General features: G+C 36.4%; 1 protein-coding gene across 1 annotated transcript in view; it reads left to right on the top strand.

The window, feature by feature from the left end:
• LOC5564936 (protein rhomboid) overlaps window positions 1-23,471 on the top strand; it is a 99,702-nt gene that overhangs the window by 20,396 nt on the left and 55,835 nt on the right. Inside the window, exon 2 of the mRNA XM_021848071.1 lies at window positions 12,604-13,922. Within this exon, the coding sequence (XP_021703763.1) occupies window positions 13,380-13,922 (543 nt within the window). The 5' untranslated portion in view covers window positions 12,604-13,379. The remainder of the gene's footprint in view (window positions 1-12,603; window positions 13,923-23,471) is intronic.

The following is a 23,471-nucleotide window of genomic DNA, read 5'->3' as shown; positions in this document are numbered from 1 at the left end:
ATAGTAGAACATGAATTCGGTCTCAAATCTCTTAGCGAAAACCATTTTTACAAACTGGGACCATTTTTGTAATCTAAGTCAGAAATTTCCATATGGCGTTAAACGCCTAGAGGTATGCAACGCCCTATAAATGTTCCGTAATTCATTCAATCTTGTTCGATTTATACTCCATTATCAAAGTTACCCTAAAACAGAAAACCGACTTTCGATCATATGAAAAATTATATATCCATTCAGAATAAATCTTTTGGCAATCTATCAAGTGCAATCGATAGCTAGGATGTCAGTACTTGTTTTAAAAATATAAATTGTAATTCTTTGAAACAGCATGCATAAATATTGAAGTTTTCTTCGAAAAAACTATCAAAGTTACCCCGTTTTACGGTACCACAAAATTTTCGATGTTCAAGGATGTTGTGCAAAAGCTTACAAAAAATGTTTGTTGAGTAATTTTTAACCATCTCACAATGGCCCGAAAAAAATGTTTGGTCAATTCTAGTTTTATCGCCGTTATCGAAGAAATATGTAATCGGTATATGTTATTTGGTGTTTTTCATTGTTTCAGTTTATTTATTCATTTGCGGTTCAAAATTTAAAAATCAAATCTCCCATATCTTCCTTACCATTCTTATGACAAACAAAGTTTTCTGTGAAATTTTCTGTTTTTTCGGTAGTGATTTTAAGGTGGCCCAAAGACGTTGTAGGTTTATATGGAGATTGCTATGAAGAAATTTTGAAAAATGTTCCAAACACTACATTACAAACAGTAATATAATGTAAATACAAAACTATCATTCCATAGTAAAAACAATAAAGAAACGTGCTGTGAATTTTGTTCAAAAAATGATTAATATAAATAGTTTCGATTAATTTAAGCTACTTTGCACCTATTATAGATATATTGCACCTATAGTAACAATACGAAAATAAATAACTTGAGAAATTAGATTTGAGTATTTTGTACCTTCTTATTCCGTCCTATTAGCTTATCTTTCGGCAGATACTCGTTCCACTAGCATTTTTTCTCAGTATCGATTAGTTAAACGCAGCGAACGAAATACTTTTATTTCAGTTTTTTAAACAACTGTTATCCATATTTTTCGATATGTTGTTTAGGGATACATTTGCTTAGGGACGAAATGTTGAATTACGACGTTTTGTCACCCAACCATTGTCATTCTTAAAACTTTTTTTTATAAAATTCGTCCAGATTTCTCCACAGCTCTGATCCCTCACTATATATATTGTATAAACCTGACCCATAACTCATTTCGACATGGAAACGCGTGCTGTCAGTTCCCACTTTTTACACATTTTCCTCATCTTGTTCACAGAACGTCGACATGGAAGAGCGTGGGCGTCTGAAGAAAAAAAAACATAACGCTCATTCACACCCACTCCAAACATCTACGCACATAATTTTTGAGTGCGTCCTCCGCTAACATGCCCTTTTGCAAATGGACTGTGCCTCCTCATCTTGCCAAGGGGAACATCATTTCTAACAGGCGGTAATATCTATTACCTACTGACAGACAGCAGAAAAGTGCCGTTTGGCGCTGAAATGTGCAATAAAAATCACGAATCCAAAAATATATTCGCAGACCGAGATGCTTGCTATGCGGCTTATGTGGAAAAGGAACCGATATGCGAAATGTATTGTGCTGATGGAAAGGTTTCGATTTCATTCTATTCTTATATATTTTTCAATTCCTGTATCAGTATCATTTCAAACATAACAGTCATTTCTTATATCTAGGTGTTTTTTTGCTTGGCACACTTTCAATTATCATCCTTATTTAGCATACTAAATAAAGCTTTTATTAACATTTTGTTAACAACATATTACATTTAATTTGTGGTAGTTGCTAACATGTGCACTTCTAGAGTATGCGGAAATTCCCATTTCCGATCGAAGAGCAATTCTTACCAGTTTCGTTCAATCACAGAGTATCATTGACATGTACAGTCAGTCTATGCACGAGTTCATTAATTTGACGTTTGAGCCGTTTCACCTGTTTCCATGGCCACATAAATAACACGCCAGGATTGGGAACTGTGATCACTATTTACCACCTTTGGTGGGATATCGACCGTCGAGACTGCTTTTCGAGATTTCTTGGCGTATTTTCGGTCCTCGGGTTTCTTAATAAAACAATTGTTTTGATTAAAGCCGACGTTTCGAGCATTTATTTGCTCATCTTCAGGGCAAAATCGTTAATTGCTTTCAATTCAAGTGGATTTGAACAAACATGGAACGAACGGCTAACAACATTACAACTGCTTTCACCCGAGCACATCGAAACGTCGGCTTTAATCAAAACAATTATTTTATTAAGAAACCCGAGGACCGAAAATACGCCAAGAAATCTCGAAAAACTATTTACCACCGTTCATCGATTCTGCCAGTCAACCAAAATACAAAGCAACAGCAGCATCAATACCATCAAGCGTTGCGCTGTTAACGGTTCATACACTGCTTGAACGTTTTTGTCTCTCCACTATGATCGTTTTCGGGAAGCCATATCGAGGTGAATGATTGAAAAATTTTTTAAATAATTCAATCGCTAATATTTCGCTTGTGTTTTTAACTAATTGAAATCTATTAGCGCCAATGTCAAGAGCACAATCGTTCCGTTCCTATACACATAAATAAGTTTAATTTCATGCTGCCTTTATCGAGCAAAAATGCAAAACCCCGAAAACCGCAAAAATCGTATCACCACTGTGCTCGAGTCATTTCGCATTCGGGTTTGAAAAAACGTTGAGAAGAAGAAGATTACAGTTTTGAAGAGCCGTGACATTTTTTTGTTTTGAACGGTCATGGTTTGCTTTGGATTTTGACGATCGTGTAGTAAAATGTGAATGTCGAGGAGGTAAATGTTTGCTGCAGTACATTTCCCATCCCAGAACACGGCACCGCTCAAACGCCAAATAGGGTAAATTGGTATAATGCGCCCCAACCGGGCAATACGCCCCACTTCATTTTCAAGGAATTGTGACCTCTTTAAGACGTGAATATGATTACACATCTTAAATATCCGCGAAAAAATGATGTTGCGCATATAAGATCTTTGGAAAGTATAAACAATCAATAGAAAAACCAAAAATATCGAAAATCAGCTTTTTTGCGTAAACTTTTGGGTCCGATATTCAAGCCTCGTTGTAAATGGAGCCCATCTTTTACTTTTGTACTTATTTCAAAAACTTTTACCGGAAGACGGCTGCTAATGGACCCTTTGAAACTTAGCAAGTGGTGGAATTCTCCATGGAAGCATTTCTACAACGCTGCGGAACATTTTCTACGGGAGGGACATATTGCCCGGTTTGTTTTGAAACGTCAATATTTGGACCATTTACTGAAAATGTCTTGTACTCTATTTAGAAGCTTCCTGACAAGAGAAAGTTGCATGCAGAGCACGGCCAACAAAGTAAATAACGCGTTGACACCAAAAACTATAGAAGTAATGCATTTGCGACTGCGATAGAGCAGTTTTCCCTTAGGGGGGGGGGGGCGTATTATACCTGTTTACCCTAATGAACTCGTGCATCGGTCCATGCTAATGAGCATTCACTTTATTGAGTTGTCAATTTCACAGGCCAACTATGTTCAGCAGAGTTTAAGATGTCATACCTCTAAAGGCATAAGCATTAATGTAGATTTTCATTTCCCTTTTCAAGCGTAACAAGATTGAAAATGAAGTCCATAGTCACGATATTATACTAACGCTAAAATCTATTTCATTTCGCTTGAGATTCCCGTTCTCTCTATTGTCAACAATACTGATATATTTTATGCGTTACCAAATTCGTAATTGGCGGTTTTTTGTTTGTTTTCGCTACTGGCTAGCTTGTTAGCTATGACCCCTGCACGCAATGAGCAAAACTCCGACCAGTGACCGACAGCGACAAGCCATTTTTTGCCGCTTCCATACTTCAACGCATGATCATGTGCGGATGTCAAGCCGGATCGGTTCCATCGTGAAACAAAGCGCGGAAAAAAAATGAGATTATCCGCAAATAAGGAGATAATAATGAGTATTATTATTTCCAGCTTGATGACATTTTGCGGCACTAAAGTTTGAACTGTTGGATGAGATTGATTTGTCGAGTCGGTCCTTAAACTGATCATGACCCGATGCGAAGTTCGGGCAATGAAATAATTCTATAAACAAGGAGCTTCGATTGATGTATTTATTGCTAACTGTTGATCAGTACCGTAACATGCACGGGTAAAAATGCGGCACTCTAAAACAGGAGAAAGAGTCATGATTTCGGGAGGAAAGTGTGTTTTCATGTTATGAAAATACACCATGACCAAAAGTCATGAAATCATGAAGCATTTTACCGTAACGCCGGCTGTACGTTACGTTTTCAATTTTTAGCGAAGAAAAATGGCAATTAAAATTCTCAAATCATGAAGCATGTATGCTGGAACCATGAATAAAATTTATGGATTTAGTCATCTGTCATTTATGATTCCTATTTTTGATACGAAAAGTGGCAATTTCGGTCATGAAATCATGAAGCAGGATCTGATATCATGAACATAGGTCATGAAAACATAAGCACTTTTCATGTATTCAGATGCCTGTCATTTATGATTCCAATTTTGGTGCTGAAAAGTGGCAACTTGAGTCATGAAATCATGACGCAAGATCCCTGAATCATGAACTCAGTTCAAGAAAACGAAACATTATACGTCAATTTAGATCCCAGTTTATATTTGCCATTGGTAAACAAATAAAACAAAGTTTTATTGCTTTTGTGCCGATAGTTTCGTAATAAACCGTGAAAACATTCCACAAATGTCAACCTTACGAGTGTGACATCTTTAGCAGGAACGCGAACATTCGGTGGATAGGTTTGTACGCAAAAATTTGTTTCGAGCATCAATTGAATTGGTAAATGGTCCCTGGGCTGGTGGATTGCATGAGTCATGGAACACTCCTTAACAACTCTGCGGATGTGGAAAGTGGAACTGGATCATCCGGCTGCCGAAGGCCTTTTGTGACCTGCTCTGTTATAGGACGTGGGGTATGCATCACTTCCGAAAAGTTAAAATCGCCGATGAGCTTGTCAAGCAAAATCTTAGCTCAAAGTGAAACATTGCCCGGTTCTGCAAAGTCACGATTAAGTAAGTACATTGATTGTGTCGTGAAACAATGTTGGAACTCACGAGAATTTCACCAAGAATGTCATCGATATGATGACAAAGTTCCGAAGAATTTAAATTTTTTCAAAACAATTTTTTTGTTATAATTTCACTAGAAAAGATCACCGATCGCCACGAGACACGTTGACTGAGGTGAAGAAAGTGACAGTTAAATTTGTGTAACGCCCTGAGCATACGAATACTTGCATAATAGTCACGATTTCATGACTTTTAGTCATGATATCATGAAACATAAAATTTTATGAAATCATGACTTTTTGTTCATGAATCCGCCAACGGATTTTTTTCCGTGTGCCCCCGTCAAAGGCGCACAGAGGGTCAGATTTAAAAAATCTAGGCGAAAATTCTCAATGTTTTACTATTTCAAACCCACAAAACATCCACGCTTCGTGCACGTAGGGCGAATTTTGTTGCGGGATCTAAGCTGGAAACGTAGTTCGTAAAAGGCCCCCGACTAGAGTTACATTACAAAAATATAATAAAATTTTATCAGAATATGATATGCATATCTCAGTGGCCTAACCAAGGGGGGGGGGTATTGGGGGTCTACCCCCCTCCCCCCCAGAGCAGAGTTTTTGTATAAGAATTATCAAATATACTATTGCCATTCAACACTTAAATCAAAAAAACACCGAAGCTGTTTTAACTATTATGTTGTTCTTAGTTGTGTCTTTCTAATTTAAAGACCTTTAAAACATCTTTAAGTTGACTCAGCATACTTCTTACTGCGATCTGCACTGATAGATCATCCACATCCAAACTACGAAAAGTGTACCTTCAAACGATATCAGAATATTGTGATTCCGTTTTGCTATACATAAATATAAAGTTAAATCTAAGACAATATTTGTAAAGAACGAAATCATCTTTGGAACCCGAAGATTTTTCTATACTTAATAAACGTATTTTGTAAACTTTTGGAAAATTTCACCAGATAAAACAGATTTCTTTAGAGTAGTATTTTAAATTTATATAAAAATGGGGGGGGGGGGTGAAATTGATCACTTTTCACGGTTTTTCTCGTCTGTTTTCTATAATGTTGACAATGCCGAACAACTAAATGCAGGAAAACAAGTACAAAGGTTAGCCTCGTCGGCTCACGTACCGAAATTTTCTAACAAATGTCATTTTAGTGCTAACAAATATCTCTAAAATAAAAAATCGGGGGATCTCATTTCGGGGTGAAATTGATCACTTGTCAATGCGATTATTGTTAGTTTCCAAAACAATTCTTCCTAATAAATTAGCTCCCTGAATCCGAATATGCTTGTTAAATTCTTAACAATACAATAACAATACAATACAATATTCATATAAATATTGAACAGAAAGAATTACGCGGAAAACGCCTAAATGTATGCAATTTCCTAAGGAATTCCCTGATATCTATCAGAAGTTCAATTATTTCAACCAAATGAGCAAATTGTTACGAGTTTTAGTGATGAACTCTGGTTTGGGGATATATCTTAATCATCCTCTCAAACTTTCAGGTTTATACCATGTTCGAATCCTTGTTTATAACTAGGAGTTTATGGATGTTTGTCAATACTGCACCGTACATGATTTTGAAATTTTGCATTATTTTCATAGTAATTAACATTCGTTAACGCAAAAAACTTCACAACACACCATTCGACAATAGTTACGACAAACAATGCTCATTCACTGCAAGTTAAATTGATATTTGTGCTCCATAAGGAAGAAATAAAATCTTGTGAGACGATGATCAATTTCACCCTACTGATCAATTTCACCCGTATTTACGGTACTTTTTTTTCTTCAAAGTTAATCTAGCATTTTCAAGCATGTTTGAAAAAAATCTGTTCTGAGCAAAATCCTGGTTGCGCTACTGTCATATCTTATTATGATATAATAGCACCGTTGTTCAAATAAAATATTAAAACATAAAACAACATAATATGTTATATTTATTGAATACATTTTTATTTGTTTATTTTTAACAATTTTAAAATAAAATTAAATACCTACATATGGGGGAGTATGAAAGTAAAGTCTCTTGGGTTTGTTAAACCATCCAAGCGGTCACAAATTGTTATTATCTTAATTCAATTGAATTATTGACTAAATTGCAAATAATTGAAAATTGACTTGTTGTTGCTATAATAGAACAATTTTAATTTGTTTGTTTTATATGATGTTAATTTATATGATATAAACATTAATGTTATAAATGTTGGTTTTGTATAAAGTGTTCATTTCCCGGCCATTTTACTTGTCCCTGGATTCGGAACAAAAGCTATCCCGGGATTTCTCAAATTTTCAATAAAACTAATATTTTGGTCAAATACAAACTCAAAAATACAATGTTTTTTCAATGGTAGAAAAAGATAATGTGACTTTTCAAGATAATATATTAATTATAACAAATTACATTTCATGTATGACTTTCTTACTCTGATGAAGTGACTTAACAAAAATTAAAACTTGACATGATTAATTACGGGTTTTCTAGGGATTTTTCAAATTCTCTATATCACTTATGAATGGAAGTATGGTAAAAAATAAAGTTATAATATTAAAGCAATTTGCTTTAAACATTTGAAAAATCATCAAACCTGTTCTAAATAAACGATTAAAGATCATTGAAGGTATTGAAGAGGATCATGCAAAAAGTTAATTACCCAAAATTTTTGACGAAAGTATAGGCGTGCTTTGAAATTTGCTTTCTCATCCTAAGATTATAAAACCGGCTAATGTTGAAGAGAAAAGCATTGACATTTTGCAACTAGACAAATAAAAATATGTGTTTCTTACTAGGTAAATTGGTCTTTTCATGAAAAGTTCTCTTCTTCATGATGCTTTTCTATTTTATCAAATAAGGCTGGAAAAATGTCATTATTTTCATTGAAATTTAATAGTTTTCATCAAATATTACGTACATTTTGGGAATCCCGAGATTCCCAGGATGTCAGAACTAATTCCAAAATTCCGAAATTTGTCAAATCCCGGGATTTTTTTATTGGGATGGACACTCTAGTTTTATATGATTCGTATAATTGATAAAAAAAAACTTGTAACTGAATGTGTTATCCCGTATATCAGACAGTATTATACGTTGTAAGTATTCCGAGGCAAACAAATTCTTCACCAACTTCAAACTCATCCCCATCAAACACTATCTCAGCTCGTACATCACTAAGCCTACCTCTATCTCTACCTGCAATCATGTACTTCCTTTTGGTAAAATAAATGGTGAGGCCTATCCTCGCTGCCTCCCTCTTCAAAGGCTCCTAGGCCTCCTCCACTGACCTGTGATCGATTTCAATAAGGTCGATATCGTGTACGAGGAGCATGTGCGACCGTGTAATGATAATACTGTTCCTCTGCACTCCAAATCTCCTAATAGCACCCTTGAGTGCAATGTTAAACAGTTAATTCGAAAGTGCGTCTTCCTGCTTCAATTTGTCTAACATCACAAACGAGACTGACACCTCGTCTGCAATCCGAATACATGATTTCGAATCATCAAGCTTAGCACGTATCAGCCTAATTAGTTTTACCGGAAAACCATGTTCAGACATTATCTACCACAGCTCATTTTTTTACTGAATCGTACGCCACCTTGATATAAATAATAAGATGATAAGTCTGCAATTTACATTCTCGGAATTTATCTGAGATCACGTGAAACTTTGGTCCGCTGTCGAGCGGCCGTCACGAAAGCCAGCTTGGTACTTACCGATGAAAGACTCCTCGAGCGGTCTCAGCAGAATGCGCTACAGCATTTTGTACGCCAAATTCAGCAGTTCTTCAGCTCACTGATACAGAAATCAGAATCGAAAAACAAGATTATGACTTATGATATCCTGATTTTAGAGTGTTTTCAGCTTTTGCACTATGATTTGGGCTCATGAGTCAGGTTGCCGTAACACAACACACGCGTTATGTTATTGTTGCGGATTGCCCGGAATCATGAATCACATGCCTAAAATCATTAGTCCCGCATCCGTTTATGATAGACAATATATCAATGATATCATGACCTAACCAAATTATGAATTTCATGATTTATAAATCGTTATTTGGAAATCAGATTTTTTCCGTGTAGTCTTTTTAAACATAGGAGAGGTACTCAAGTAACCAGTAAGCACGATAATGCGGCACGGTAACAGCATTATATGCGCATATAGGGTAATCATTTGATGCATGTCAGTTTTATATACGCATATAATGCTATTATAATGCCAGAAAAGGCAAAATAGCGTGCCATTAAAGTGCCAAGATATAACCGTGCTTCTCTGCACCACTAAGATATAAGACCACGTGAGAAACGTTAGTTGTTTTCGCCAAGTTTTTAGGGCGAATATTTTGTGCTTTCGCGTACGCAGCCACAGAGCTTTCGCGTATGCGGCCAAGCAACTGGTACACGAGGTAAATAAATGAATGAATGAAAACGGAAACCTCTAATAGTATGCAAAAAATGTAATAAAATGATACAGATAGTACTTCTCCGTATCAGACATATTCGGCTTGGTAATTTTCATCCTTTTGTGGACTTGCAATTGCCACATTTTGATCCTCGTTATGATGATGAAATTCCTCATTTTGCGTCTCGAACCTGCGACACCCGTATTGTTGAGTTGTTGTCCTGCTCCTTTGCTCCTACGGCCACATAAGATGAATAGTATTGGAAAGAAAAGTGACCAATTTAAACCATCACTTTTCCCCGTCATAAAACCTGCAATTGTAGTAGTGAGAAGATTTATGTTGCATTCCCTCTTACCACTATATGCAAACACAAAGCACGTGGTATACCTGTCAAAACACTGGATGGCATTTAAACATGCCCTGTATTCGAATATAAAGCCAATATAGTGCTTATTTAATGCCTGTATGCATCAGGCTTAGAAGCATTAATGATGCTGCAATAGGGTTTCTATGCAGCGGAAGTGCTGTTATAAGGTGTGTAAGCATTTGTGGTGCTATTATAATGCATGTACACATCTATGATGCTGATTAAGGGCTTATTATTAGTGCTTATGGTTACTTCGGTAGGTGCGTCCGCAGCTGGATCGTCATCATCAATATTCATCATGTTTCGCGCTACATTTCCATTTTCACCGTTCAACAACTGCTGGAAGTGTTCCTTCCATCTGGCAGCCACCACCGTTTTATCGGTCAGCAAATTCTCTTCTCGTTGCATATGGCAGGCACTGGTACGGTATTGTGCCACGCACCATTGCCCGTTGCATAAAATCTCCGCATATCGCTCCGGTTCATGCAATCTCGAGCTTCAGCTTCCACATTTTCTTCGTGCTGCCTTTTCTTCGTGCGGTGGGTTCGCTCTTCTTCGGCTCTCACTGTCCTGTACCGCTCTCTGTTCTGCCGAGTACCGGCAACAAGCATACGGCTTCTAGCATACGGCTTCTAGCTTCACTTTCCGCGCCGTACTTGTCACAGCTTCGTGGATAGGGTCCCACAGACTGTTGACATCTTCATAAATATTGATTCTTCCCAACTGCTCGTCCAGCTTCTGGCGGTACTATGCAGCGACCCCATCAGTCGACAAGCGTTGTATACTGAAGCGCGGCGTTCGATTAGTTCTTGACGCTGGATTACCGCGTCCGAAAACCAGCACGTGGTCCATTTGGCAGCAAGCATCGCCACTCAGGTGCGTTAGTGGACATTCTTGCGCACGAAGTAGGTACTGTTGATTGTCATCGCTCTAGCAACAGCGTAGCTTACAAACCGCTGGCCATTATCATTGGAATGGAGGCTTTCCATTCCAAAGACGGGTCGGAAGAAGTCTTCTTTCCCGATCTGTGCATTTGCATCGCCGATGACTATCTTGACATCTTGTTTTGGGCACTCTTCGTAGGTCTTATAGAACTCATCCTTCATGTCATCGGGCTTATCGTTCGTTGGTGCATATATGCTGATCAGACTGTAGTTGAAGAACATGCCCTTCGTTCTAAACACATAGATTCAGTCGCTTACCGGTTTCCACCGAATAACTCGTTTCATTTGCGTCCCAATCACTATGAGGCCAACTCAACCGTCTGCTCTGTCACCGCCGTTGTAGTAGATGTGGTACTTGATGAAGTGTTGACACTGGGATTCACCGCTCGGAATTTACGTTCAATGGTTTTCAGCCAGCGTATTTCCCGGATAGTGTTCACGCCCCCACGTTCACGCCGACATTCCGCAGTTCTCGAGTAAGGAGCCAAATACGATAGGCTCTTCGATAGGCCACCTAACTAATCGCTAGGTCTTCGATAGGCCACCTAACCAGGGTTGCACTACCTACATCGTGGTCCGTTGGCATTGTCCGTTTGTTATAAACATGATGACCACGGCCACAGCCATCGTAATCATCCACCTTTATCAGGGCAATCATTTCAAGTTCTTTCGGACATGCTACTATGGCGAACAGTCATGCGCTGACGGTGTTATTAAGCGTGATGAAGCGCGACTGTTTTAAAACATCTTTAAAACCATGCCGAAGCATCTAAAAATATTGCTGGATTAGTGAGTGAAAATTAGCATGAGAAAGCATTTTCTTGAATGGACGTATTACTCATTTGGTGCATGTGAGAATTATTATTTCGATCAATTGAACTTATGATATCAAATTTGAGGATTTTCTAATGAATATTGGTTTGGTATATGTTTATATTATGAAATAGTCTCTTTGATGCCTCAGAGCGCTTGAACCTAAACAAAAACAATAAATTTTGACAAGCTTTAACGATATTCAATCATCAAATATAATTGAAAACAATCAGAGATGTTTTTCGGTACTTGAAAGTAAGGTTAGTGTAGTAAAAATCGAAGGTTTTGTTGGCGTAAACGTTAAAAAGGGCGTAACTCAAAATTTTGATTAAAAGAAGTAAAATGAGTATTATTGCAATTTTAGAGATAACTTTCCGTTCTACGGTTGAACAGAAAGCTACCGCAGCTGTTACTTTACTGATTTTTCCAAAGCATCATCGATCGGCTGCGATGATACCTTGGAAACCACGCTAATGACTGCTGTTTTCTTCTGTTTTTCAATGCTTTGGACTGTACTAGCATACTTTGATTAGAGTTTCGTTCAATGATACAATGATTTTGACAGCTGCGGTAGAACTTTGACAGCTGCGGTAGAACATGGCGGCTACCGCAGAACGGAAAATTTTCAAAAGAACCGTTATATATGCGGCGGTGCTGAATGAATATGGCATGCGAAAATCTACATGATTATGAATTATGTTCAATTATGAACATTTCTTACAGTAGTAGAAAGCAAACTTTAAATATTGAGCGTCGCTTTCTCAATGGCTACTTTTTCCATATGGGACAGTTATGCTTTTATGGGCAGTGAATATGAGATGTTATCAATGTATTATTTCTTTGGTCATTAAATGTAGCGATAACGATTTCAATTAGTCTATCCTATATTAATTATGAACATGTCTGTTTATTTTCAGTTAATCGAACTTGATTGTAACCCCATCAAGTAACCTTCAAAACGAAACAAAAGATCAAGCCAGTAGACACACGCCACGCCCAAGGGTTTTCATTACCGCAAAATCTCCGCCTTTGCCGACTATTCCGGAACTCATCACGACCTGAACTGTAATCACAAAGTGACGCATCGATGCGTCAATTTGAAATGAATAAACCGAATCCATCTACGATCTGATGCATCTCCGATTATTGGAAACGTCTCGTTTCCTTCAAACTAGCGCACATTCATATGTCACCTATGGGCACTCAGCGGTGACAAATTCCTTCAGAAAACTGCTGAGCAAATCTGTTCAATCAACCCGAACAAAAGAACCAATCGTCGAGATTAATTAATCGGCTAACCTCGAGAGCTGCTCCGAACACGCGAGATTACTCCATACTGGAGAGGGAAACCCTTTTTCGAAATCGAATGTCACTGTGTCACCCAACCGGGCGCGCAAAAAAGCGGAGATTATGCGGCGAACAGAACAAAGCGTCTCCTTCAGACAGTCAATCTCCGCACTAGCTAAGCAGTCGTTGGATGGGTTGCTGCGGTAGTCATCATACGGCAGCAGTGGAACGTTCTTCCATAATGACGACAACGATAATGGCAATAATCAAAGCATGCGACGCCGACGACGAAGTGCTGATTAGATAGCATTGGCTTACTTTGATCGACTAAACGGGGTTTATTGGGCTTCAAGAAGTTGTTGGGCGAAAACCAATAAGTGCATTATTCTAGTCGAAAGAAAAGGTCATGGTTGATGTAGCCAAAATGGAGCCGAAAGGGAAAACAGCTCGAGTAGTTCCGACGTCAAGTTCGGGAAGTAATTTATTGGCCAGTGTGTTTGGCTTGAAGAGTACAAGAAAAGGTGAAGCTTGGTGCGAAAACGAACACACTACCAAAGCACCGGACAAATCGTACGAAGAAGATCCTTCGAAACCGTTCATCGCGAAGGAAAGTGAAAGTGAGTCCAGTGTAGAAAGTGATCACAAGAAGTCCAAAGCCCGAGTCTATTCGATAGATGTGGAACGAGTAGTGCCAAAGGAAAAGAGTGATCGGAAGATAAGGGCCAGCGGTACGAGCAGTAGTGAGTGTAGCACCTCGAGCAATACCAGTGGTGAAAGTGCCAACGGAAGTAAACAGAATTCTCATCTAGACGCTAAGCTTGTGGATAAGTTCGTTAGGAACAACCGGAGGCGGCGGAAACGGAAGGATGCCAAAAGTACGCTGATAAAATTGTGCCAATGTTGTCCCTGGACCGTGCCATGGAGTCTGTTGGTGGTTAGTGCAATACAGGTAATTAGTTGATAGGGGCTTGAATCAAACGTTTTCGGCTGAATAAATATATACCGCGATTCAACTTGGTGAATCGTACATATTTGAAGCACAATGGCTGAAATCACAAAAGGCTGAATATATCAAAAGACTGAAAGGTATTGAAGCCTTTGTAAATCAAGTTTCAGAATTGTCAGGTGACGATTCAACTTCATTAGCCCGAATGATACCAAAACGAAAGAGTATTTGCTCGGAATTAACATTGGCTTAAATTGTGGAGACATTATTGATAAAAATGAATTGAGATTTTTTTTTTTTAAGGCACCCCGTGCTCGTGGCCACTACTGTGCCGGACTCAGTTGATCTGTAGCTTCTTTATCGATACAGATCTATTTCCAACTTATCTATATTTACATCTAGTTTCACTCTCTCCTACTCTTTTACTCTCACACCGAGCAGGTAGGAGAGAGCTCTGCTATTAGTGAGGCTAGCTGCCTGCGAAGAGGGTCAGTTTGTCTCAGCCACCATCTGATACTGACGGAGGATGGATGTGCTCCCCAAAACACGGTCGTCCGTGAGGCGTCTTCTGGTGGCTGGACGGGTTTTTTGTGGAGGGGCTGGGAATCGAACCCATGACCTTCCGCTTATGAAGCGAAAGCGTAACCTCAAGGCTACAGACCCCCCTAATGAGAATTTATCACTGATATTTTCTTCTTTATCCTTTAACATCCAGCGTTCTATATTTAGGGCAGTGATTTGTGCAAATAACTTGAAAACAACACAAATTATAATTATATTATGATTGGAGAACTTGTTCATATCTTCTACTCATTATATTTCGGGATTCACTCATCAAGTGGCGCTTCAGTATGATCGAATGTACCCAAACACCTGGACTTCCCACCCCTTGAAAAAGTCGGAAATCCAACTTTGACAATATATATCTCTGTTGTTTTCGAAGCGATTTCGATAATTCTTCCAGCAATGGAACCGAGCAACATTCAAGACTAACGTCCATTTTAATTGTATCGAAATAAATGCGTCCACCAAAAGTTATTTAATAATAGATACTTGCAGGGGAGTGCAGGGGAAATATTTTAGCAGAATAAGAGTTTTTGGTTGCACTCAAAATTTATTTCATTAGAAACAAATAAATATTTTTTATTGTAACTAAAATTCAAAACTATAACATGTAGTTTTATTGACATCAATTTGATTACAGTAGTACAGTGAATCTTTTGAGTAGAAATAGAAATTACTGATCACGCTCAAAATTTGTGTTACTCAAAAATAGTACGAAACATTTTAGACTTTCAACATGTTGGCATATTTTTCCAAGAAAACTTATTATTTAATAAATTGTTTGATAAATTTTCAACAGATTTGTAGCAAAATTTTTCAAACCCTAAAAATTTTAGTTTAACTAAACTCCTCAAGGAATATTAGGGATGGCTTCAGAACTTTTGCAAATCTTTTCGAAATAAGACTAATAATATTGTAGGAGCGTATTCCTCCTGGTGGACATGTCTACATTTTATTAGCAAAATGAATCCGGAAAATGTTCCTGGATTTACCTGAAAAATGTTACTTAATCTTCCAAAAAAAATCATTAATTCTGTCAAATCTAATACGAAATATCTCACGTTGAAAGTTAGTTCTGTTAGAAATTATTCTGTGATTCTTTTTAAATAGTTTTCCCAAAAAACTTTTTACAAATTCTTCCGCGACGTTGATCAAAAGTTCTTTAGAAATATTTCCAAAATACTTCACAAATTGCTTCAAATATTTTCCATGTTTTAATAGGAATTTTGCAATTTCTACAGCACTACAAAATAGTCGATAATAGACCTTCAAAATAGTTTGCTTGAAATTTCTAGAGGTAAAAAATGGGTTCTACATCAATATGTTCACCATAGTATCATGAAACTTCGAAGTTTATACAAAATTTTATCTAAGCTTACAATTACAAATACTTTCATTAAAAAAACCCATCCATTTTAACACCAATCATTTTCTTTTATAAAAGACGTAGAAAAAAGAACAAGAGTTTTTGTAGTAAATGCTACAAGGACCACTTAAGCTTTTCTGAGTGGTGCATTGTCAACAAGTTTCAGAAATTCTGCGGTTCAATTTTTGAATTTTACGACAGAAATTTAGTACAGAGTTGTGTTTGATCCTTTGCTCGCGTCGCTTGCTCCTGCGGGGGCGGGTGATGTGAGCAGGATCAATCGTGTCGCGCGTCGCTCGCGTGGCATGATCTATTAGTGGCGCGGTTCGCGAAGCAGGTTGGTAGTGTTCGATCCTTAGCTCGCGTCAAATAATTTATCATGGTCTAATCGCTTATCAAAGTGAATCCTGTGACCCAACGATCCTCCCCATTAACAAACATCCCTCCCAGTAACCTTTGTGGAGATGCAGAGGTAAACACGGTCTCCATATAGCAAAGGTTACACACTAACATTCCTTCCTCCAATCCCACCTGACTGCAAGGACGTGGCCGGCGCCGTTATTGACCCTGTATAAATAGAGGCACTGAATTATGCACACTGAAGAAGATTATGGCCAATCCCAGCCGAACTTCTAGTTGATTCTTTGTGCATTTTCACTGACTTCGGTCAATCACGGAATTGCAACCATTGATATGTGTAGTCAGTCTAAGCTAAAAGCTAAGCTAGAAATTTAGTACAATTTTTCGAATTATATTAAAACTGCAAGATTCAAAAAATTACCAATAAAGTTCTTTTAAAACTTTCTTTGTATGTATTTTTTTAGAAATCTGATGTGTTTCAAATAGTAATTCGTAAAGCAATTTCTTAAAAAAATGAGATATTCCTGAAATAATTTTGATCCAAGAAATGGAGAGTGGATAAGTTTTTAAATGTTATTTATGAAAGCATCCTGAGAGTACCATTCGCAGAAAAAAATTAAAGTTATTTCTAGAACTTAAATGAATACTTGATGGAACTTCTGCAGATGTTTTTTGAAAAGTTCAAGAATGAATTGCAAAATTCTAGTAAATCTGGTGAATAGTCATTAGTGCGGTTTGAGGATAAAAAGCTCTTGAAAATGTCTATATGTATCTTTGTTAAATGTTTCGTAAGAATCTTTGGGAAACAATAATGTAATTAGGGCTGCCCAACGTACGGCCCGCGACCTCATTTTGTGCGGCCCGCGGAAGGTTCGAAGATTCTTCTCATATATGATCCCTTGACTACCCTATCTTCGGGTTGGTGAGAACATACCAAAACTAATTAATTTTCAATTTAGTTTCAACTCTTTATTTGTTTTTCATTTTTTGTTTAATGTAAGATACTTAATTTTATGAATGGTTCAAGCCCAAGTCTCAAATTATGTGTGTTTCAACAATGTTTCTATCATAATTTTCTTCGGCATTCAAAAAATGCAGCCTGAACAAAACTTTTGGACAAATGGCTAAATTTGCATACATAGTTTCACTGAATCATAGGCTAATATTCTCACAGAATCCTTGTAATAAAAAAATACGCGTTCTAATTGAACGGGATTTTTTAAGAAATCTAGAAACGATTTCACCAGATAACTTTTGCAAGATTTTCTCAGAATTTTCACCAGGATGTCGTAGATTTGTAGACAGGATTTTCAACGAAATCAATACATAATTTTCTAGAATTCACGGTCTCCATATAGCAAAGGTTACACACTAACATTCCTTCCTCCAATCCCACCTGACTGCAAGGACGTGGCCGGCGCCGTTATTGACCCTGTATAAATAGAGGCACTGAATTATGCACACTGAAGAAGATTATGGCCAATCCCAGCCGAACTTCTAGTTGATTCTTTGTGCATTTTCACTGACTTCGGTCAATCACGGAATTGCAACCATTGATATGTGTAGTCAGTCTAAGCTAAAAGCTAAGCTAGAAATTTAGTACAATTTTTCGAATTATATTAAAACTGCAAGATTCAAAAAATTACCAATAAAGTTCTTTTAAAACTTTCTTTGTATGTATTTTTTTAGAAATCTGATGTGTTTCAAATAGTAATTCGTAAAGCAATTTCTTAAAAAAATGAGATATTCCTGAAATAATTTTGATCCAAGAAATGGAGAGTGGATAAGTTTTTAAATGTTATTTATGAAAGCATCCTGAGAGTACCATTCGCAGAAAAAAATTAAAGTTATTTCTAGAACTTAAATGAATACTTGATGGAACTTCTGCAGATGTTTTTTGAAAAGTTCAAGAATGAATTGCAAAATTCTAGTAAATCTGGTGAATAGTCATTAGTGCGGTTTGAGGATAAAAAGCTCTTGAAAATGTCTATATGTATCTTTGTTAAATGTTTCGTAAGAATCTTTGGGAAACAATAATGTAATTAGGGCTGCCCAACGTACGGCCCGCGACCTCATTTTGTGCGGCCCGCGGAAGGTTCGAAGATTCTTCTCATATATGATCCCTTGACTACCCTATCTTCGGGTTGGTGAGAACATACCAAAACTAATTAATTTTCAATTTAGTTTCAACTCTTTATTTGTTTTTCATTTTTTGTTTAATGTAAGATACTTAATTTTATGAATGGTTCAAGCCCAAGTCTCAAATTATGTGTGTTTCAACAATGTTTCTATCATAATTTTCTTCGGCATTCAAAAAATGCAGCCTGAACAAAACTTTTGGACAAATGGCTAAATTTGCATACATAGTTTCACTGAATCATAGGCTAATATTCTCACAGAATCCTTGTAATAAAAAAATACGCGTTCTAATTGAACGGGATTTTTTAAGAAATCTAGAAACGATTTCACCAGATAACTTTTGCAAGATTTTCTCAGAATTTTCACCAGGATGTCGTAGATTTGTAGACAGGATTTTCAACGAAATCAATACATAATTTTCTAGAATTCACGGTCTCCATATAGCAAAGGTTACACACTAACATTCCTTCCTCCAATCCCACCTGACTGCAAGGACGTGGCCGGCGCCGTTATTGACCCTGTATAAATAGAGGCACTGAATTATGCACACTGAAGAAGATTATGGCCAATCCCAGCCGAACTTCTAGTTGATTCTTTGTGCATTTTCACTGACTTCGGTCAATCACGGAATTGCAACCATTGATATGTGTAGTCAGTCTAAGCTAAAAGCTAAGCTAGAAATTTAGTACAATTTTTCGAATTATATTAAAACTGCAAGATTCAAAAAATTACCAATAAAGTTCTTTTAAAACTTTCTTTGTATGTATTTTTTTAGAAATCTGATGTGTTTCAAATAGTAATTCGTAAAGCAATTTCTTAAAAAAATGAGATATTCCTGAAATAATTTTGATCCAAGAAATGGAGAGTGGATAAGTTTTTAAATGTTATTTATGAAAGCATCCTGAGAGTACCATTCGCAGAAAAAAATTAAAGTTATTTCTAGAACTTAAATGAATACTTGATGGAACTTCTGCAGATGTTTTTTGAAAAGTTCAAGAATGAATTGCAAAATTCTAGTAAATCTGGTGAATAGTCATTAGTGCGGTTTGAGGATAAAAAGCTCTTGAAAATGTCTATATGTATCTTTGTTAAATGTTTCGTAAGAATCTTTGGGAAACAATAATGTAATTAGGGCTGCCCAACGTACGGCCCGCGACCTCATTTTGTGCGGCCCGCGGAAGGTTCGAAGATTCTTCTCATATATGATCCCTTGACTACCCTATCTTCGGGTTGGTGAGAACATACCAAAACTAATTAATTTTCAATTTAGTTTCAACTCTTTATTTGTTTTTCATTTTTTGTTTAATGTAAGATACTTAATTTTATGAATGGTTCAAGCCCAAGTCTCAAATTATGTGTGTTTCAACAATGTTTCTATCATAATTTTCTTCGGCATTCAAAAAATGCAGCCTGAACAAAACTTTTGGACAAATGGCTAAATTTGCATACATAGTTTCACTGAATCATAGGCTAATATTCTCACAGAATCCTTGTAATAAAAAAATACGCGTTCTAATTGAACGGGATTTTTTAAGAAATCTAGAAACGATTTCACCAGATAACTTTTGCAAGATTTTCTCAGAATTTTCACCAGGATGTCGTAGATTTGTAGACAGGATTTTCAACGAAATCAATACATAATTTTCTAGAATTCACGGTCTCCATATAGCAAAGGTTACACACTAACATTCCTTCCTCCAATCCCACCTGACTGCAAGGACGTGGCCGGCGCCGTTATTGACCCTGTATAAATAGAGGCACTGAATTATGCACACTGAAGAAGATTATGGCCAATCCCAGCCGAACTTCTAGTTGATTCTTTGTGCATTTTCACTGACTTCGGTCAATCACGGAATTGCAACCATTGATATGTGTAGTCAGTCTAAGCTAAAAGCTAAGCTAGAAATTTAGTACAATTTTTCGAATTATATTAAAACTGCAAGATTCAAAAAATTACCAATAAAGTTCTTTTAAAACTTTCTTTGTATGTATTTTTTTAGAAATCTGATGTGTTTCAAATAGTAATTCGTAAAGCAATTTCTTAAAAAAATGAGATATTCCTGAAATAATTTTGATCCAAGAAATGGAGAGTGGATAAGTTTTTAAATGTTATTTATGAAAGCATCCTGAGAGTACCATTCGCAGAAAAAAATTAAAGTTATTTCTAGAACTTAAATGAATACTTGATGGAACTTCTGCAGATGTTTTTTGAAAAGTTCAAGAATGAATTGCAAAATTCTAGTAAATCTGGTGAATAGTCATTAGTGCGGTTTGAGGATAAAAAGCTCTTGAAAATGTCTATATGTATCTTTGTTAAATGTTTCGTAAGAATCTTTGGGAAACAATAATGTAATTAGGGCTGCCCAACGTACGGCCCGCGACCTCATTTTGTGCGGCCCGCGGAAGGTTCGAAGATTCTTCTCATATATGATCCCTTGACTACCCTATCTTCGGGTTGGTGAGAACATACCAAAACTAATTAATTTTCAATTTAGTTTCAACTCTTTATTTGTTTTTCATTTTTTGTTTAATGTAAGATACTTAATTTTATGAATGGTTCAAGCCCAAGTCTCAAATTATGTGTGTTTCAACAATGTTTCTATCATAATTTTCTTCGGCATTCAAAAAATGCAGCCTGAACAAAACTTTTGGACAAATGGCTAAATTTGCATACATAGTTTCACTGAATCATAGGCTAATATTCTCACAGAATCCTTGTAATAAAAAAATACGCGTTCTAATTGAACGGGATTTTTTAAGAAATCTAGAAACGATTTCACCAGATAACTTTTGCAAGATTTTCTCAGAATTTTCACCAGGATGTCGTAGATTTGTAGACAGGATTTTCAACGAAATCAATACATAATTTTCTAGAATTCACGGTCTCCATATAGCAAAGGTTACACACTAACATTCCTTCCTCCAATCCCACCTGACTGCAAGGACGTGGCCGGCGCCGTTATTGACCCTGTATAAATAGAGGCACTGAATTATGCACACTGAAGAAGATTATGGCCAATCCCAGCCGAACTTCTAGTTGATTCTTTGTGCATTTTCACTGACTTCGGTCAATCACGGAATTGCAACCATTGATATGTGTAGTCAGTCTAAGCTAAAAGCTAAGCTAGAAATTTAGTACAATTTTTCGAATTATATTAAAACTGCAAGATTCAAAAAATTACCAATAAAGTTCTTTTAAAACTTTCTTTGTATGTATTTTTTTAGAAATCTGATGTGTTTCAAATAGTAATTCGTAAAGCAATTTCTTAAAAAAATGAGATATTCCTGAAATAATTTTGATCCAAGAAATGGAGAGTGGATAAGTTTTTAAATGTTATTTATGAAAGCATCCTGAGAGTACCATTCGCAGAAAAAAATTAAAGTTATTTCTAGAACTTAAATGAATACTTGATGGAACTTCTGCAGATGTTTTTTGAAAAGTTCAAGAATGAATTGCAAAATTCTAGTAAATCTGGTGAATAGTCATTAGTGCGGTTTGAGGATAAAAAGCTCTTGAAAATGTCTATATGTATCTTTGTTAAATGTTTCGTAAGAATCTTTGGGAAACAATAATGTAATTAGGGCTGCCCAACGTACGGCCCGCGACCTCATTTTGTGCGGCCCGCGGAAGGTTCGAAGATTCTTCTCATATATGATCCCTTGACTACCCTATCTTCGGGTTGGTGAGAACATACCAAAACTAATTAATTTTCAATTTAGTTTCAACTCTTTATTTGTTTTTCATTTTTTGTTTAATGTAAGATACTTAATTTTATGAATGGTTCAAGCCCAAGTCTCAAATTATGTGTGTTTCAACAATGTTTCTATCATAATTTTCTTCGGCATTCAAAAAATGCAGCCTGAACAAAACTTTTGGACAAATGGCTAAATTTGCATACATAGTTTCACTGAATCATAGGCTAATATTCTCACAGAATCCTTGTAATAAAAAAATACGCGTTCTAATTGAACGGGATTTTTTAAGAAATCTAGAAACGATTTCACCAGATAACTTTTGCAAGATTTTCTCAGAATTTTCACCAGGATGTCGTAGATTTGTAGACAGGATTTTCAACGAAATCAATACATAATTTTCTAGAATTCACGGTCTCCATATAGCAAAGGTTACACACTAACATTCCTTCCTCCAATCCCACCTGACTGCAAGGACGTGGCCGGCGCCGTTATTGACCCTGTATAAATAGAGGCACTGAATTATGCACACTGAAGAAGATTATGGCCAATCCCAGCCGAACTTCTAGTTGATTCTTTGTGCATTTTCACTGACTTCGGTCAATCACGGAATTGCAACCATTGATATGTGTAGTCAGTCTAAGCTAAAAGCTAAGCTAGAAATTTAGTACAATTTTTCGAATTATATTAAAACTGCAAGATTCAAAAAATTACCAATAAAGTTCTTTTAAAACTTTCTTTGTATGTATTTTTTTAGAAATCTGATGTGTTTCAAATAGTAATTCGTAAAGCAATTTCTTAAAAAAATGAGATATTCCTGAAATAATTTTGATCCAAGAAATGGAGAGTGGATAAGTTTTTAAATGTTATTTATGAAAGCATCCTGAGAGTACCATTCGCAGAAAAAAATTAAAGTTATTTCTAGAACTTAAATGAATACTTGATGGAACTTCTGCAGATGTTTTTTGAAAAGTTCAAGAATGAATTGCAAAATTCTAGTAAATCTGGTGAATAGTCATTAGTGCGGTTTGAGGATAAAAAGCTCTTGAAAATGTCTATATGTATCTTTGTTAAATGTTTCGTAAGAATCTTTGGGAAACAATAATGTAATTAGGGCTGCCCAACGTACGGCCCGCGACCTCATTTTGTGCGGCCCGCGGAAGGTTCGAAGATTCTTCTCATATATGATCCCTTGACTACCCTATCTTCGGGTTGGTGAGAACATACCAAAACTAATTAATTTTCAATTTAGTTTCAACTCTTTATTTGTTTTTCATTTTTTGTTTAATGTAAGATACTTAATTTTATGAATGGTTCAAGCCCAAGTCTCAAATTATGTGTGTTTCAACAATGTTTCTATCATAATTTTCTTCGGCATTCAAAAAATGCAGCCTGAACAAAACTTTTGGACAAATGGCTAAATTTGCATA

The sequence above is a fragment of the Aedes aegypti genome, chromosome 2, assembly GCF_002204515.2.
Source record: "Aedes aegypti strain LVP_AGWG chromosome 2, AaegL5.0 Primary Assembly, whole genome shotgun sequence".
Classification (NCBI taxonomy): Eukaryota; Metazoa; Arthropoda; class Insecta; order Diptera; family Culicidae; genus Aedes; species Aedes aegypti.
The sequence above is the reverse complement of the archived record's forward strand: the minus strand, read 5'-3'. Positions and strand labels throughout refer to the sequence as shown.